This window comes from Urocampus carinirostris, chromosome 3 (assembly GCF_059441175.1).
Source record: "Urocampus carinirostris isolate Australia breed hairy pipefish chromosome 3, RoL_Ucar_1.0, whole genome shotgun sequence".
Lineage (NCBI taxonomy): Eukaryota > Metazoa > Chordata > Actinopteri > Syngnathiformes > Syngnathidae > Urocampus > Urocampus carinirostris.
Genome location: NC_142351.1, coordinates 30,043,422 through 30,062,638, shown reverse-complemented (window position 1 = coordinate 30,062,638; position 19,217 = coordinate 30,043,422). Strand labels below are relative to the sequence as shown.

At 38.3% G+C, this 19,217-nt stretch overlaps 1 protein-coding gene across 1 annotated transcript in view; it reads left to right on the top strand.

Moving 5' to 3' along the window:
• Positions 1-3,133: 3,133 nt before the first annotated feature.
• The window catches only part of LOC148369378 (transmembrane protein 163a), a 32,948-nt gene continuing 16,864 nt past the window's right edge, over positions 3,134-19,217 (top strand). The window contains exons 1-2 of the mRNA XM_088331356.1: positions 3,134-3,708; positions 7,866-7,985. Of these exons, the coding sequence (XP_088187482.1) occupies positions 3,516-3,708; positions 7,866-7,985 (313 nt within the window). The 5' untranslated portion in view covers positions 3,134-3,515. The remainder of the gene's footprint in view (positions 3,709-7,865; positions 7,986-19,217) is intronic.

The window sequence follows — 19,217 nt, the reverse complement described above, 5'->3', positions numbered from 1 at the left end:
TAAACGACTCTTCTGGTTGTTTTTGTTGCGTTAATCTACCAAACACCCCGATTCCAACCCCTAATGATGAGCGCCAAGCAGGGAGGCAATGAGTACTAATGTTGTAAGTCTTAGGTATGACTCGGCCAAGGCTTGAACCAGCGACCTCCCAGTATCGGGGCGGGCGCCCTACCCCTAAATTATAATACCATCTATTTTTTACGCTACAGTGAACCTTTAACATATTTCAATTTTTGACTTTTTATTCTGAGCAACTTTCAAGTCAAGAAACTCAGAAGATCTGAAAAACAGACGATACAACAAAATATAAACTGTGTACTTTTCAGTGCAACCATAAAAAAAAACTATAAAATACGAGTCTAAAATTTACATTTTATTGTAAAAAGGGTGATGATGAAACAATTTTTTTCTAGAAAACACACAAAACATTTATCAAAATATGTATAAATCTACACACAAAGATAAAAACAAAACATTTTCACCTCTCATATATCCATCCATCCATCCATTATCTTCGCCGCTTATCCCCAGTAGGGTCGTGGGGGTGCTGGAGCCCATCCCAGCTATCTTCAGGCAATGGGCAGGGGACACCCTGAGCCGGTTGCCAGCCAGTTGCAGGGCACACAGAGACAGACGATTCACTCGCTCATTCACCCCTAGGGACCGGACAATTAAACTGACATGCATGTTTTTGGAATGTGGGAGAAAACCGGAGTGCCCGGAGGAAACCCACGCAAGCACGGGGAGAACATGCAATCTCCACACAGGAAGTTTTGATCTCATGACCTCAGAACTGTGCCGCACACGGGCTAACAGCTGTGCCGCCGTGCCCCCCACCTCTCATATAATCAACCAATTTAAAGTCAAAAACACAGAATCCATAGAAAAATGCATTTTGACCAATCACAACAGGAAAAAAAGCATCTCCATTGGAACCGGCTCTTGGATAGTGGGGCTCCCATTGTTCACATTTAAGAGCTGTCTCTTAAGGCGCTTCATTTGAGAACGACACGTTACGAGTAGTGAGTTGAGACGTTCAGAATACACAGAAACAGCGAATAATTTTTCCACACAGATGTGAAGAGCATTGTTTTTTCGTTGGACTTAACCCTCGTGGAATGCAGCTACATATTGTGTAAATTTTCCTGTTTTTTGGATTTTCAATCAAAGAGAGAGGATTGAAAAGTAAACACAAATTTCCGACATGTTGTGAGAACATGTGAATGTTCAAAATGGCATTGTGCTGTGATTTATATGATATTACATTTAGGAGCCAACCATCTACTACCGTAATCCCTCGGTTATCGCGGTTAATGGGGACCAAAACCACCCGCGGAAAGTGAAAATCCGCGAAGTAGCGACGCCCCTTCAAAAATGCTTAAAAAAAAAAAAATATATTTATTATTTTATTTTTTTCAATTATTTTTTAGACCCGGTTAATGGGTCCAAAACCACCCGCGAAAAGTGAAAATCTGCGAAGTAGCGACGCCCCTTCAAAAAATGCTTAAAAAATAAGATAAAATAAAAAATAATATATATATATATATATATATATATATATATATATATATATATATATAATTTTTCTTTTATTTTTTTACTTTTTTAATCTTTTTTTTTTTTTTTTTTTTTTTTTTTTAGACCCGCAAAGCTCTGAACCCGCGAACGTGGAACCGCGAAGTAGCAAGGTCCCACTGTATACACAAAACATGCTATGTACATTGTTTGGACGTAAAGACATCCATTATAATTCATGACCACTTTTTGCCTCTGACACTGCCAGACCCCGGGCCAACTTTGTATGCCACTACCTGCAATCAGTAGCCCCGTCACCACATTCAATTTAGTTTTTACCAAGGAAATTATTGACTAAATAGTCGCAACGTGTAATTCACAAGAGGGGAGAATTATAATGCACTCGGCCACAATCACTGCACAGCAACTCCGTGCATACTTAGGATTCTCATTTTAGCTGGAGCATCCAAGCCAAAAGACGAGTCTTCAGAGAGCCTTTGGGACAATGAACTGGGCCGTCCGATGCTCGCTGCAACGATTTCCGTCTTCAAGTTTAGGGGGTACATAAATGAATAAAATAAAATATACATATGTATATTTGGATCTGAGGCCACTAAAATTTTTGAGCGGTTGTAAGTCAAAAAATATTCATAGATGACTGAGTAATAACACTTCAATTTCACGTCCAAATAATGTACACTGACATGCATTGTGCAAGATTTTTGGGAAAACTGCTATTGTCAAAAATATGGCATGTATTGAAAACAAAATTGTCACTGCTCTTTGACTAATGCAAAGCTCTAATTAGGCAATAAGAAATATTCACCCATAAATGTTTCCTAATGCATATACAGTTTAGTTACCGTAGTGTTCTTTATAGTCATATGTACTATCTTAGGAAGCAGGCGGCAGAATAAAAATAAAATAAGAAATATATGTGTATGGATAGGTCTGATGCCAGTTAACATTTGGAGAGGTTGGAAGTTAAAAAAAAAAATTAAAACTAAACCTGACATGATCCAAACCGTAATTAAGGACCAAACCGGAAATGAAGACGCAAGGAACAAAGTAACAATCGAAAATGTGGACACCAAATAACTATCAAAATGTCTCACCAAGAAACCAGAACCAAACATAAAAACAAAATCAGGTGACAATGGTAGTGGAAACGAAAATGACTTAACAATGTGTCTTCCCAAAACGTTCTTGAAAAGGTGATGATAATTAGAGACAAGTGCGTGGTAATTGGAAACACCAGTGCGCAGTTTCAAATCCGGTTGGCGCCCTCTGGTGGAAAAATGCGTAGCAGATCCTAACAACAAAAATCAGAACTTAAATAATAAGACTATTAATGAAATAAATGATAACCATATAACCCTCTCTGGATTCTCCACAATGCAAAAGTCAAAAAACAAATAATACAACTATTCACAAGATAAATTATAACCTTATAACACTCTTCTCGTGCATGAAACATAAACTTTCTGTTGTCAGCTTAGTTGTTAAGAGTACTGGACCACGAGTGGTAAAGAAGACTTGTGAAAAAGCAGTCGATTTTACCTCATTATCACATTATTTTGGCCACTGTACCAAAGTCTGACATGTTACAATCACAATAAGTTCTATACTATTCAATATGCATTGTTTTTTAGGCAAGCATGACGTCTGCTTTGTGTGTGTGCTGGGCAGTGGGGGTCATTGTGACATTCCTTTTCTTGCCTTGAGCCCTCAGATGTTTATGAACGCCTTTGGTGAACAATTTATAACCAGAGGAAAATATATTAGTGGGATAAAACTTGTTTCCCCCCCAGCTGGAGCCATTTGAAAAAGGGCGCTTTATCAATAGTCTTAAAGTAAAGGACCGAACGTAAACAGGGAGTCTCCCCGGCTCTACTTCGCCTTGCGTCTCCATTCTGTTTCTTTCCTTTTCGACTGCACCTCACACGCCGGTGTGACATTTTCCGAGCGCCTTAAAAGAGTCGAGAAGCAAGCGCAAAGACATGACTGACTCCAATGTACCGGACTCGCCTGCCCCGGTAGCCGCCCACGACTCGGCACCGCTAGCAGCCAACAAGCCCACCCGGGAAAACGGTCCATGCCAGCAGGTGGACCCTCGCAAGCAGCCAAGAGAAGAGGCAGAGTTGAGCGAAATGGACCAGGAGATGAGGATTACCGAAAGCATCCAGGACGGAGGTAACGTTGACATGGGGCGGTCACACACTTACGTGTGTCAACTTTTGACACTTCAAATTCAAGCGAGAAACGTAGCGAGATAAATGACTTCTCATTTCACTCGGGGGCCATACGGTAGAAATTGTATCTTTACGTTGGGCAGAAGAGTAAATTATTGGCATAATAAGTGTGTCTCGACCAATGTTCCCTCCAATCTTCCACGGGTCTGAGCGTTAACACAAAGTTGATGAGCAACGCTTGAAACAACAGTGAGCAACAGCAATCCCAAGTGTGGCAACTAAGTCGATATCAAACATGTTCAAAACTTGACATCAAGTTACATTTTGCAGAGTTTCTGGCAATGCAAAAACATTTTTCACTTTGGAATGAATTGACTAATGGAGTATTGCAAAGGTTGTACGGCCTACAAATGTCATTTTTTTTCCTGGTATCTTTTGTCACATAATACTAACATTTTTGGGGGCTTATTTAGTCGGTTGCACGATACGGAACTGTATTTAATCACATTTTTTAGTGGAAGTACAATGTTGGCAACAAGATTCACTTGATATAATAGGAAATGATTTGAATGCTACACAAACTTTTTCTTCTTTTCCCTGTTTTTTCTATTTTTTTTAATTCCTTTAAAAAAATCTTGTGTTTATTTTTTCCTCACTGTTACTTTTTTTTCTTGTTTTTTTTGTTCTCTATTACCCGTTTTCCTTTATTTGTTTCTTTTTCTTTTTTTCTGAAAATTTCTTGCTCTTTTTTTCTTTTTCTCTCCTTTTTGTTTCTTTTTTTCTCAGCTTTTCACTACTTTTTCATTTTGGTATTTTTTTATTCTTTGCTCTATTTTCCCCCCTTCTTTTAAGTAATTTTGTGCATAATTTCACATAGTATTTGGTCACGTTGGGATTAAAGAAGCAAAAACAACCTGAAGAGCCGTTTTGGACCCGGAAGAGACGGTTCTTTTTAGTGAGCCGAGTTGAAGAAGCCGGTTCTAGAAAAAACTCTACAGACTTTACTCAACTTCGTTCTACTTCGACATTGACTTCAAAATACTGCATTTAGAACATAGCGTCAGGGTAACCCGTGTTTATTTTTACCTTCATGAACTTCAACTTTGACTTAATTCACTTCTTTATTAGCAAGTTCGAGTCCTGCTTTTTGTGAGCTGACTAGATTTTCTTGTGCGCAGAAAAGCTCTGGGTAGTGCGCAATTGCGCACACACGCAGCTTAGAGGGAACATTGGTCTCGACTGGAGGGCTGGGTTGTCTTTTCAGAGGCTCACATTTAATTTTTGATTCAGCGATGTACCATTTCAATATTTTTTCTTTAATCTAATTTTCTTTCAGTAAGATTTAATCCCTTGTAGTGTTTATCAACTGTGCAGTTGTTCCACTATTCATTTGAAGGTAGGGTGTGTTGTTTGAAGCGTTATAAAAAAGCTGAAAGTAAAAAAATTTCTCTACTATGTGTTGAAAATGCCCAATTGAGTTCAAAGAGCCCCTTGCAATTTTTTCTTCTGGCAATTTCTGCTTTTATCTTTTAGCCTAGCTGATGGGGCCACGGAAGGAGGAAAATGTGCGGGTTGTGGGAGGATTGTTCAGTGTCCTAATGCTGGTCGCCACAGTTATTTGTTCGTGTAGCATGAAAATGGTGCAAGTAAGAAAAGGCCTGTTTCAAATACAGTTCAAACGCCAACCCGATGAGAAAAGAAGAGTTTATTTGAGCGAGTCTAAGAAATGCAAATACTTGCACGTGCCTCATGAACGTGCTGACATGGGCTGCAGTGATGACACAAGCCATAGGATGGCGTCATAGAGTATAAAAGTTGAAAAAAATCGTACAGTTTCTTTACAATTGCATTTACTCAAGAGTGGTGCGATAAAACTTTGTAACCCTTCCCCCTCTACCCCCATCTCCTGACTTAAAGTCATGATAATTGCCTCAGTCAGCTCATTCCTCAAGGACGTGCATATTAGAGGTACATTGATTTAATTATCTAGCAGATACTGGGTGAATGTGGGTTGGTAATTTTTTTCACATGTGCACATCAAAGGTCGCAGTGCCAACTCTCCCAGTTTGGAAGAAGCCAGCGAGCTGACAACGGGTATAGTCAAACAAGCAGCATAGGACTAAATCCTGGCCCACACTTAACCAAAAAGGTTCTGACCCAGGCCCAACTTAACAAGCAACCAGAGAACCTTGCTGAACTTGCGCCCAAGCCTGATCGAGCCAACGATCTAAAAAAAAGAAGGCCTTCAGCCACCCACAGCCAACAACGGCTTCAACACACCTTAAGGGTTTTTCACCACTCATCTCATGGTGCTAGGTGTGACGTTAAAGGGGAATTCTATTAAAATACAGTAACGTCAACGTTGTTTCCTATCTAAATGGTGCCAGTTAAGATTGCAGCTTCGATCTTTCTTTATTTTATTTTATTTTATTATTTTTATTTTCCTCATGCTGAGGTTTTTGAGTTTTCCCTTGTCCTCATGTAAGTTTTAGATCAGGGGATGGTGTAATAATAGTCTGTAGTTTGCAATAGTCTGTGATCTGTGCAGCCCTTTAAGACTTCTTGTGATTTAAGGCAATACAAATAAACATGACTTGACTTGACTTATTTTTGTTTTGTTTTCTATTCAACTTTCTTCTTTAGATGATTAGTAAAAGAAAGCTACATACATCTGATTGTCTGTGTCTTGATTAAAGTTTTTTTTAAACTATCAAAAACAGTAAAAAAATAATTCATTTTAAAGTTGCATGGAGCCACCCATCAGAATAACTAAGAAAGGTTTTTCATGCGTTTTCCTGATATAGCGATGTAAAAATGTATTTGGTGTTCCAAAAAAGGCAAGACGAGTTTGAAAATAAACTTGCCTTGTTTATTTAATTGGTTGATAAAGTATTGGTTAAGATAACTTATTCACCACCCAAATTTTGCTTCAACACTAAGCAAAGTAATCTCATCTCATTAGCTGCACTGCTCATCCTCAGTAGGGTCGCGGGGGTGCCGGAGCCCATCCCAGCAAGCAGTGGGCAGGGGACACCCTGAACTGGCTGCCAGCCAATCGCAGGGCGCAAAGTAATCATTACTGGAAAATACACTGTGTTTCAGGAACGTGCTCCTCCGTAATGTATAAGTCCTAACACTGTCCCAATGTGTGAATTAGTCGTGTGTGAATAGTTGTCCGTCTTTGATGGCTGGCAACCAGTCCAGGGTGTCCCCTGTCAACTGCCTGAAATCAGTTGGGATGGGCTCCAGTACCCCTGTGATCCTTGCAAGGATGAGCAATTGGGAACTAGATGAATCTGGAAAGTTGATTTGGTTCCTTGAGACATAAAGTGAAATTTACGAGCATTATATGCCGCTGTATTGTGTTGTGCTACGAAGCACTTGAAGATTATAAACTACCGAGACTTAGAGTAACCAAACCGTTTTTCTTATGGTTTTGCCCAGCCTTTCATAAGGTTTTTGTTTTTTGGAGGTTACCCTAGCAGGAGAATTGCGGACAATCATGTCAGCTCCCTTTTGGTGCGCCTCTTGCTATGGTAAATAATTACAAATTTCTTGACCTATTTTAAACAAATGTACGCTTATATTATATAGTGGCAGGTTTTAATTTAGACCGTATTAGGAAATTTTCCTGGAGATATGAGCATTTCTAGATACGAGTACGGTCCGGGAACAAATCAATGTCATAGGTAGAGCTATAACTGTATAACAAAATCTTCTTGGAAAGTTTTAATTTCAGTTATTTCTCAATTGCACTCATCGATACGGATATCTGGCGTGTAGTGGCGCTGAGCCACCACTTGGCAGATATCGCAGCTGACAGGCATTGTGAGAAACCCCTTTATTTTCGGACATTCGGACACTCGGACATTTTAATCTCTCGCCGCCCCCATAAAGTGATGTGGCAGGCCACATTTGGCCCACAGGCCAAATTATCAACAGTGTTAATGTCAACTTTGCAATATTTAAAACAACATAAGCATCTGCTTCTGGCTACCCGTTTTAGAACATGTTATGTGACATTATTTTGTTGTTGACTCATTGTTTTTGTCCTGTTTTATTTTAATGTTTGAAATAAAGTTTTCATTCATTCACATTTGAAGGTTAAAAACTAGTTCGGCCCTAAAGTATGTCCCTGCCTCATTCTTGTGCCTGCAGGTCTTTTGGAAAGCAGCACACGCCTGAAACCGCACGAAGCCCAAAGCTACCGCAAAAAGGCCTTATGGGTATCGTGGGCCTCCATCTGCGCCACCATCATTCTTGCCATCGCTGCCTTCAGTGAGTTCAAATGTCTTTAGAAAACTTAAAAACAGTGAGATTGTTTAATTAATTACACCATTATTCAACAGCGATAAAAAAATATGCAGATCACAGCATACAAACAAATGAATAGCCACAAACCGAAGCAAAGCTTTTATAGGCCTGGCCACTACTTATTGTTATTCCCTCTTTTTTTTCTTCTTCTTGCTTTGTTGTTTTCTGAATATGGAACTTCCACTCAAATATCTCCAGCATATATACATTCTAAACGTGACAAAAGAAAAAAGACTGAATAAAACATATCCGAACAAAACAAAGAAAAACAAATAAATGACAAATCACAACAAGGTCAACGGAAATCCATGCTAACCAAGTATAATAGTTCGTTAAATGCAGTTTATTATTAGCGATGGTCCAACATGTGTTTTCAGACAAGTGCTTTAAAAGTGGAAAATTAGAAAAAAAAAAAAATATAAATTCTATTTGCCTAATTCCAATTTTTAATACCAACAACAGAAAAACATCTGAGTTTAGTTCCTTTAGCAGCTTTCTGTACCTTAACCGTGGAAACTCATAAACCCTTTTCTTCTTTGGAAAATGATGAGCCGTGGGTTCTTCAGGGTTAAACGGACGGTGTGTATTATTTGACCAATATAATGTATGTCGCATTGTATTATAAAATACGAACCACAGAGACTAAAAGTAACCACAACGCACTATTTTACTTCTCATTTTTTTGCCAAGCCTTTTCGAAATGTTTGGGTACCCATTGTAGCAAGATGGCGGACAATTACGCCAGTTACCGTTAGGTGACCCCCCTTCATGATATAAAAAAGCAAATTAACATTTTTTTGACCGACTAGTATTTAAGAAATGTACGTTTTTATGATAGTTCATGTATTTTCGTTAATTGTTTTAATAAATCTTGTATTTTTTTTACTTTTTCACTTAAAGGATGAGTGCTACTGCTTGATTAGGGCACTGACAAAATGTTATTAAAATCCAGTTGTATAAGATGCCATGTTGGTTGTTCTGTGACAAGTTTTCATCCTCCATGAATTGGTAAATTCATGACACACCTGTCATTGTTGTTTCTTTTTCTCTGTGGACAGTCCGCACGGTTCATTCAGTGTCTTGCACCCTAAGCGCATACGGAGTTGGACAAAATCACCCTTCCTCCTAAAATCGGTGTTTGCTTCGGGTTTGGTCCCGGTTATATTGACAAACGTGAGTGATGCAGGTGTTTTAGTAAGTCTGAGGACACTGCTAAATTTTATAGTTCTAAATTATAAACGTTAGTGAGAATATCTCCATGAGGAGAAATTAATTGTTCTTGCACTCTTCTTGACATGGCGCCACCATAACTGTGTTCTATTGTACTTTATAGGTTTATACAAACATGTCCACCCTTTTTTATTAGTGCTGGCAGAGTGAGGGTAGTATTGTACATTGTGACTAATGGAGGAGTTGGCAATAAGAGGGCGCTTTAATTCATGATCTGCTTTTAATAAGCAGTTGGGTAACGACCGTTGAGTAATAATATCGCGTTACAGTACTCATTACTGAGAAAAGTAATTGCGTTCCAGGAATGCGTTCCCTTGTACCGTGTTCGTCTCAGCTCTGGTTATTTGACATTTCTGTGTGGTTTCTCCTTGCAGTTTGTGGTTCAGAATGGAAGTGAATTGAGGTCATGTTGTTGAAAAAGAAAATACACCGTTTGCTTCCTGACTTGATACGGTTGCTGAAGTAGCAAGCTTGTCGGTCACAGTTGGCCTCTGTGTCATGTGAATATTAAATGTAGCTGTAGCACAGCTTACTCTAAACATCAACAAATGTGTTGTTGTCTTCAAGGAAAAGTTGGAACCATTCCGCAGCTGCCGTTTTTCCTTGACCCGTCCATTTTTTTTGGTCAATATTAGCATAGCTCTGCTGGCGTGTGTGAAACCTAACATGTGTGGCAGAGTCGTGTTATGAGAGGCCGTTCAAGGCCGTGTAAATCATACTTGTTTTTACATACAGTGGTACCTCTACCTACGAATTTAATAAGTTCTGGGAGAAGCTTCGTCACTGGAAACATTTGTAAGTAGAGACGCCTTTTGAATGTAAATGTGCTAATCCGTTCCATATATATATATATATATATATATATATATATATATATATATATACTGTATATATATCCATCCATCATCTGCACCGCTTATCCTCAGTAGTGTCGTGGGGGTGCTAAAGCCCATCCCAGTTATCTTTGGGCAGTCGGCAGGGGACACAATGAACTGGTTGCCAGCTAGTTGTAGGGCACACAGAGACAAACAACGCTCTCGCTCATTCATACCTAGGGACAATTTGGACCGTCCAGTTCACCTGACATGCATGTTTTTGGAATGTGGGAAGATTCCGGGGTGCCCGGAGGAAACTCACCCAAGCACGGGGAGAACATGAAAACTTCACACAGGAAGATTCGACCTCTTGACCTCAGAAATGTGCCGCACACGCGCTAACCACTGCGCCGCCATATTGCCCCATATATATATATAAATATATATTTATAAATATATAGCTCAGTAGCCTAGATGGTAAGGCGCCCGCTTTGAGACTGGGAGGTCGGTGGTTCGCGCCCCGGCCGAGTCATTCCTAAGACTTAAAAAGTGGTCGGCGGCGCCCTCTGTTGGCTGCGGCTGCATCGGCTCGCTACAACGGGTCAGGTGCAATCGACATTTCGTTCTGTGTACATTGTTACACAGAATGACAATACAAGGAAATTATTATTATTATTATTATTATTATATAAATATATATCTCATCTCATCTCATTAGCTACACCGCTTATCCTCAGTAGGGTCGCGGGGGTGCTGGAGCCCATCCCAGCAATCATCGGGCAGTGGGCAGGGGACACCCTGAACTGGTTGCCGGCCAATCGCAGGGCACACGGGGACAGACAACTCACTCGCTCAATCACACCTAGGGACAATTTGGACCGGCCAATTCACCTGACATGCATGTTTTTGGAATGTGGGAGGAAACCGGAGTGCCCGGAGGAAACCCACGCAAGCACGGGGAGAACATACAAACTCCGCACAGGAAGTCTGGAGCTGGATTTGAACCCATGACAGGTTCCCATGACATGAACTGTGCCGCACAAGCGCTAACCACTGCGCCGCCGTGCTGCCTAAAAATATATATATATATATATATATATATATATATTTTTACATAAATCATAAAGAACACCAGAACATGAAACAAATACAAATTAAGATGTCACGGTTGCCATGGCAACCAAATGGCCCCTGCCTTGTGGCGCCAGCTTCTGTCACGGTTGCCAGGGTGCCCAATTGGCCCCGCCCATGGACACCAGCTGAAACTCGTTGACAGATTGCTCCCTGTCACTACTTAAACGCTGTCCTGTGAGTCCCCTTTCATCGGAGCGTCTGCGAAACTCTGTTTTGACACGTCAAGCCCTGAGAATCTCAGTTTTTCCTTTGTTTTTGCTCCTGTTTTGCTCTCGCCATGATCTGCTTAATTGTGACCACTTCAGCGTTCCGAGAAATCTACTTCCCTCACTCACTTCTACTCTATAGCATACGAATAACCTAAACTTCTTATATGTAATAACTTGTGAAGCCCTTTGAGACTATTTGTGATTAAGGGCTATACAAATAAAAATGACTTGACTTGACTTGACTTCCCGCGACCAACGATCTCCGGATCGAGTGTGCGCTCCTTTCTCTTCTCCCCAATAAACTAGTAACGTTACGTGAGTGGGTTCTGCTTCCTGTTTTCTGTGCTGGTACCTGACATAAGATTAGATTACCACTCAATAAACATAAAAGGAGAGGCACTTAATAAAATTAAAAAACAACAAAGAATAAAGGAAATTATAAAAAATATTAATTTATCATTTAAGTAGCCTACTTGTGTACTGGTCCTCACCACTGTTTTTTGCCCCGTGTTTCTGGAAAAATGATCCAATGACATCTGCTTTTTTTCCCAGCTTTTGACAATCCTTTGGAAATGTGCGAGGCAGACATCATCATAATGAGTGATAGTTCGACCTGACAACACATTTTCTGGGTGGTTCCTTTCCACAAATTTTGGGACTTCATGGAATTTTGCCAAAAAGTCTTTAATTTAGGCTGATGGAACGATAGCTGCCTCCTCATCATTGTCACCTCTAAACTCCTCCTGCACAGCAGTGTGTTTTCATACTTTTCTATTATCTCTTGTTTCATTTCGATGGCCAGAAAAAGTCTCTTCCTCTTCTTTTCTTCTTGTCCCCTTTTTTGCTTGTCTTTTGTGGCGTTCATTGTGAATAATAACTCTTTGTAGCGGTACCATACAGTAGACTGTTCACAGAGCAGTAAGGGGACACAAAAAGCATGCTGGGTTCATGCATACGCACTGGGTTGCCAGGTAAAACTCTGGGAACAGCAAATGGCAGCGCGTACTGTACTGTATTTTTTACTTTGTATCCTAAAACACCTTTATAACAAGAGGCAATATTTTTCCCATTCAGGCACTTTGTAACCTGAAACTTTTGTATGTAGAGACATTTGAAGGTAGAGGTGCCACTATATAACTTCTCTCTACTCTCACACATGCACAACTATAATCTCATACCCCAACACTTTCTCACAAAAACTGTTAAACTCTCATACACACACACACACTACTATACTCTTTCACACAAACTACTATACTCCGACACATACACTACTATAGACTCTCACACACAGTATTAAACTCTCCCAAACACACTACTATACTGTAGTCCCATACACACCACGATAGACTCACACACACACACACACACACACACTAGTATACTATCACACACATACTATTATAGTATCTCACATATGCTACTATACTCTCACAAAAGCTACTATACTCTCTCACATATACCACAATACTTTCACAAATACTACTATACTGTCATACACACACTACTATACTTTCTAATAAAACTGTTTAACTCTCATACACACACTAGTTTAGTCTCACACACACCACTATACTCACACACACCACCAGGGACTCTCACACATGCACAACTATCACTCATAAGACAAAGTCATACCCTTGCGCAAATACAACTATACTCTCTTACACAACTATTTAACTCTCATACACACTACTATGCTCTCTCACACATTCTACTATATTCCCTCACACACACACAACTATATATATCCTCTGACAAACACTTTTATACTCTCTCACACACACTGCTATGCTTTCTCACTTACACCATTGCATTGCTATTACTATAGGTTTTTTTTACACCTAGTGTGATGATCACCTCGGTGTTATTTTATTTTGGGTGCGCTTGGTCACCATATGTGTATATGCTGTACAGTTTTCTTTGGTATCTGGATGAGATAGTATAGTTGTGTGTGTGTGAGAGAGTATAGCAATCTGTGTGAGAGAGTATAGTGTTGTGTTTATGAAAGTGTAGTGGAATTCCTGAGAGAGTATAGTAGTGCTTATGAGAGTAAAGTAGTCTATGTATGAGAGTATAATACCATGCATGAGAATGTATAGTAGTGTTTTTGCATGGGCATGACTTTGTATGAGAGTGTAGTTGTGAATAATGGAGAAAATGGGCTGTGGGCTTGTCAGATGTGACAACTGAAGCATGGAGTTAAAGGAAGCTGAGTTTGTATAGATTTTCTTGGAGCTTGACCTTCTTTCAGAGCCTATCAACATGTCTGAATTTGATCCGCCACTAATAACATTTCAGGCCATTGAATTTAATATCAAATGCTTCAGTCATGTGGAGGCTTGAGTCTTGTGGGGATCACATTGGATTTTTCTTGTCCTTCTTATCATCATATTGCAAATTTAGTTAAGAAAAAAAAAATCACTTGTATTGATATTATTTAGAAAATAGTTACTGGCACTAGTTTTGTGTATTTTAATCTAAAAAAATGTTCAAATCTTAAATTATATGATAAATGATATCAATTAACAGTACGTTTTTCTTATCATGCAGGGTTACTTCAGGTCATACTGGTTATTATTATGATCAACCGTTTTTCTGTAATTCGGGATTTTTACTATATTTTAACCTGTTTTGCCATACTTTTTCTATAATTTCTAAAAAAAAAAAAACAATCAAAATAATAATTAAACTGAGTAAAAATATCTGGAAGTGGATTTCTTTTTACCATAGTCTCCATATAATAATAATGATAGTAATAATATCCATTCATCCATCCATTATCTGCACTGCTTAGTAGGGTCGCGGGGGTGCTGGAGCCCATCGCAGCTATCTTCAGGCAGTGGGCAGGGGACACCCTGAACTGGTTGCCAACCAATCGCAGGGTACACAGGGACAGACAATTTGCTTGCTCATTCACACCTTGGGACAATTTGGACCGGCCAATTAATCTGACATGCATGTTTTTGGAATGTGGAAGGAAACCGGAGTGCCCGGAGAGAACCCACGAAAGCACGGGGAGAACATGCAAACTCCACACAGGAGGTTCGATCTCATGACCTCAGAACTGTGCCGTACACGCGCTAGCCACTGCGCCGCCGTGCTGCCCATATATATATTAAATATATCATATAATATATATATATATATATATAATATATATATATATATATATATATATATCATATAATAATAATAATTATTATTGAATATGATGATTGAGTAGATATGTGTTTTATAAATAGAACGAGCCAACAATCTTTCTAAATAAAGATATCTTATTCTGTTGTTGAATAGTTTTCATAATTTTACATATTACTTTTCTCATTTGACTTTTTTTCAAAACACATAGAAAATTGTTGACTAGAATTTCAGGAAAAATATAGGAAAATCCACCACTTAAAATGTTTAAAAATTAACTCCTGGCACTACTTCCATGTTTTATAATTTAATTTCTCAACACATTGCAAATAGTTTGTTAAAAGTTCTTTAAAAATATAGGGAAATAGTGAAAGTAAGCATATTAGCAAGAAGATTGTTTTCAGGTTATTTTTCAAAGGTATTTTTCTCTTTTTATCTTAGTTCATTTTTATCGCCTTTGCTTACATCTATACCTCCTTTTTGTCATCCTTCCTTCCTTCCATCCATCTATCCCCTTAAGCGGAAATGTAACCATAGACTGGAATAAGAAAAAAAAAGAAATATCTTAAAACAAGAATAACACTACTCATAGCAAAATCATCTGCCACCTTTTTTTGCAATGAATTTAGAATTTACTCTACACAATTTGTGAAGTATTATTAAGAGCTTAAAATAAAATGACCATTTATTCAACCACTTATGTTCACAAAGGTTGCCAGCCAACCACAGGGCTCATTTTAATCAACTCATTTTGATGGTAAATCAACAGAAGCTCAAGAGATTAATTCAACAAACACTACACTACTGTTTTTCTGCTGGTTTGAATTTAGATAATGGGTGGCCAACAGTTTGTAATTTGCTAGCCTGCTCCCTCTTCAGCCAATGTTCATAGTGTCCCTTACATGCAAAAGCCTCATGAGCGTGAGACATTCTACCCGTTTGAGTCTAATAAGTGTGGCCAGATCGATCTAAATATTGATATTATCGATACTGAGCAAGTACTGGGATCAGTTCGATACTGTCTTGGGATTGATACTACGCTTCTTCCACCAATGTCTTCAAAGCGCTGATTTTCTCCACAAAATTGTATTATTTACACTATTTGCACTTACTGATTTTATTTTTAAAATATTGCGCAGTGGAAGGGATTGTTCTCATATTTGTATTTTTGTTATATTGCTGATTTTTGTTTTTGTCTTGACTTGTTTGTTCTGAAGCAGTTGTGCATTTTAGCCATCGTGGCATGCATTTTTTTGTGACACAATGCATGACAGTCTACATAATTTGGATGTGAACTTATGGTGTGAAAATATTTTTTGACTTTCAATCACACAAAATGTTCAGGGGCATCAGACCTATCCAAACTAATATAATTTTTTTTTATTTAGCATTATTTAAAACTATAATTACATGCGTTCAGTGACATTTAGGAAATATTATTGATATTATTTTTTGTGTATTTTGCAGTTAACTGGTGTTCAAAATCAATAAACAATTACTCTATTGTTATAATGTGATAATTTTTACTTAGCTTAATAAATCTGAACATGGGTAAGAGGTTTGGTATCTCCACTTCAAACGAGTAAACTTGAACTTGGACACAAGAAATCCCAGAATTGGTTGGAAATTTAGAAGGCGAACACTTTGTGTATTTAAAACAATATTGGGTTGTTAATATCCTCTTAATGTAAACTAAAACAGAGAACATCTTGTCTGTCATGTGAAAGAGAAAGTTTTTTTATACAAAATGGTTAAAATGTAAGCACTATTTTGTAGGACTGCAAGCAACTACTTGACCTCTGTTTCCTCCAAATCTTTTCAAGGTAACATTCCTTATTTATCTTAAACAAACGTTAGTAATTTTATTGATTTTATGTTTATTTTGTTTTTTATAGCATTATGGAATTGGAGTAATGAAAAGTGATCAAGTTACATTACTGCAATATTGAGGTATTTGGATTACGTTGCTGATTACATTTTTCAACAAGTAATTAGTAACTGTATCGGATTACATTTTTAAAGTAACCCTCCAAGCCCTGGAAACAGCTTACAACTCGGGCCTGGCCACTCAGACAACACGCACATTGATTGCTAACATTTAAATAACTTTATTTTCACAGTCACAACAAGGAAGGAGTGTCCAGTAAAGTCTGGGGATAGAAAATTAATCCAGAACAAGATTTTCAGCAAAAAGATAAATGTACACAAAGGTGCTCTAGGTGTGATACAAATGTGACCCCACTGCGGCCATATAACGTGAAAGATGACTTGAAGGAGAAGGAAATGGATGATTTTGTTGTAGAACACAGACAGCATGGAAGGGAAGCAAACTCTTTGTGTGCACTGCTGAGGAAGGGGCTTGTAAACCCCCCGAAGGATTTCTTGCTAAAAATAAACCAGGGAGGAGAGGAACCCTCCCCACTTGGTATTTTCTGCTATTGGTATATGTATCTTTCTCTTCCCTCTTGCTAGGTGTGGAAGATGACATATTCCGTGTGGCCTCGTCCTCAACCTTTAATGAGCGAAGGCACACTTTGTCCGTTGAAAGAATATTGTGGTACATTGCTTGCAGAAAATGTAAAAAAATGAAATCCTCAGCTTCAGTTTTTTTCAATATGTAAAGGGACAGTGTGTATTATTCGACCACACGATGTTGCTATATGGTGTATAACTAATGTTAACAAATGCCATGAAGCTGACTAGTACGGGGTCATTGGTCGTTTCCTACAGGCTGCACAAAAAAACTTATTTTTGTATTGTACTGTATTAAGTAATGTACACACACATTTTTTTCCTACCATTAAAAACAACTAAGTTTTGGTGCACATTATGAGGTTTTGCAAAGTATATTACCGTAATTGTGCAATGATGGCTAAGTCAGCAAATACTGCGCACCCCATTTGCTCAGTATTGAATGAAACTGGAGTGGAACCCGGATTGCGGCGGTGAGAGCACCAAATCCCGACCATTAGGCTACTGGGATCGCAGATGACAAAGAAAAAGTCATTTTATCTTATCTCATCATCATCACACTTTTTACTCACTGTCACATGTTGTATAACGTTGTCGTGGACCATTGTGGGAAAGAGTTCAGCCAAACCAACTCGGTACAAAGTGTTACCACTTATTTTATTCTATTCTATGCATGTAATGTCATTCATCAAGATGCGTCTTTACTAAGAACGTTTGGAATTAAGCCCGTGGGCTTCTGATTTGTGACTTATTCGAATCCCCGCTTTAGCTCTATTGTATGATACAGCCACCGCTAACAGTGAATTATAACACTGTCTCTTTCACTTTTTTTAGTTTTCCTTTATTTTTAACTTATGTTTCTTTTTTTAAATAAAGAAATATCAAAGAACTGCTTTTGTTGCAGTGAAACATCAAATGTCATCTTCATACTGTATAAAAATAGTAACAAAGAGAATTTAGCTCCACAACCCTATGAGCAGATACAATTTAATTTTCATCCACCTATTGATACAAAACTTTACCACAGAAACTCTGCTCATCCCCGGAAGACAACACCGATAAGTCACAACAACACGCTTTGCTTTTTGTGAATAATGATCCACTTGTTGTGACAAATTATACAAAATTGGACTATTTCTTTCGGCATGCCAGACAAGGTCTCATCGCACATGAGTCTGTCTGATTGAGAAACACTGGCCTAGTCAACGTGTAGACTAAAAAAAATAATACTTTAAAGGCATCCCCACACGAAAAACTGTACTTCACATCCCGACCGACATCTTTTGCGCGTTTGAGTGAGTTTGCAGGTTGCATGCACCCGATCAGGCTCTTTAATCTGGTCTGCCAAGTGGAAATGCTATGGAATTTGAGGCTCACCTAAAAGGAGCTGACATGATTGTCTTTTGTAGAAAAACATCTGTTGAATATTTGTTGGGAGTTGATGCTTACTTGCTTTAATTACTACTTACAAATTTAAGTTTAATGATATCTTTAATTCTTAACATTTTTGATTTTAAAAACGGCTTGTAAGTTCTGTATGTTCAGCTACTTATTCTGTAGTCAAATAAGTCAAATCATTATTATTTGTTAAAGCCTTAATCTCAAGAAGTCTCGAAGGGTTGTACAGACTACAGACTATGTTTACACAATCTTCTAATCTAAATGAGAACAATATGCATAACAGATGAACTATCACACAATTTTGGTATTGATCGATACTGATCCATTTTGATTGGAAATGTCATGATCATTGAATAATTAACTCCTCCCCCCTTGAGTTAGGTTGTAATTATTATAAACACAGTACAAAAGATTTTCATGGCTCACGGATCCCGCCTGTGTCGTCGGTGCACAAAAAAAGTTTTCTTTTTGTTTTTGTGTTTATTTATTAAATAACTACAATTCCAGCTTTACCAGTATAGGATATGAATAGAAATATTTATACGACAACAGTTTCAAAATGAAAGCCAAAAGAGTCAAAGAAAAAAAGCAGCAATGTAACAACCCCAAGGCCACCGAACTGGTGTAACAAAAATAGAAATACTGTATAACAATGTCAACTAGAAAACAAAAATGCTTTCCATGAGCAATATCTTGAAAATAAAGTTGATTAAGCAAATTGAGTGTCAAATGTCTTTATTGGCTCCGATGGCAAAGTGACAACGGATTTACAGGTTTTTGTTTAGGAACAGTAA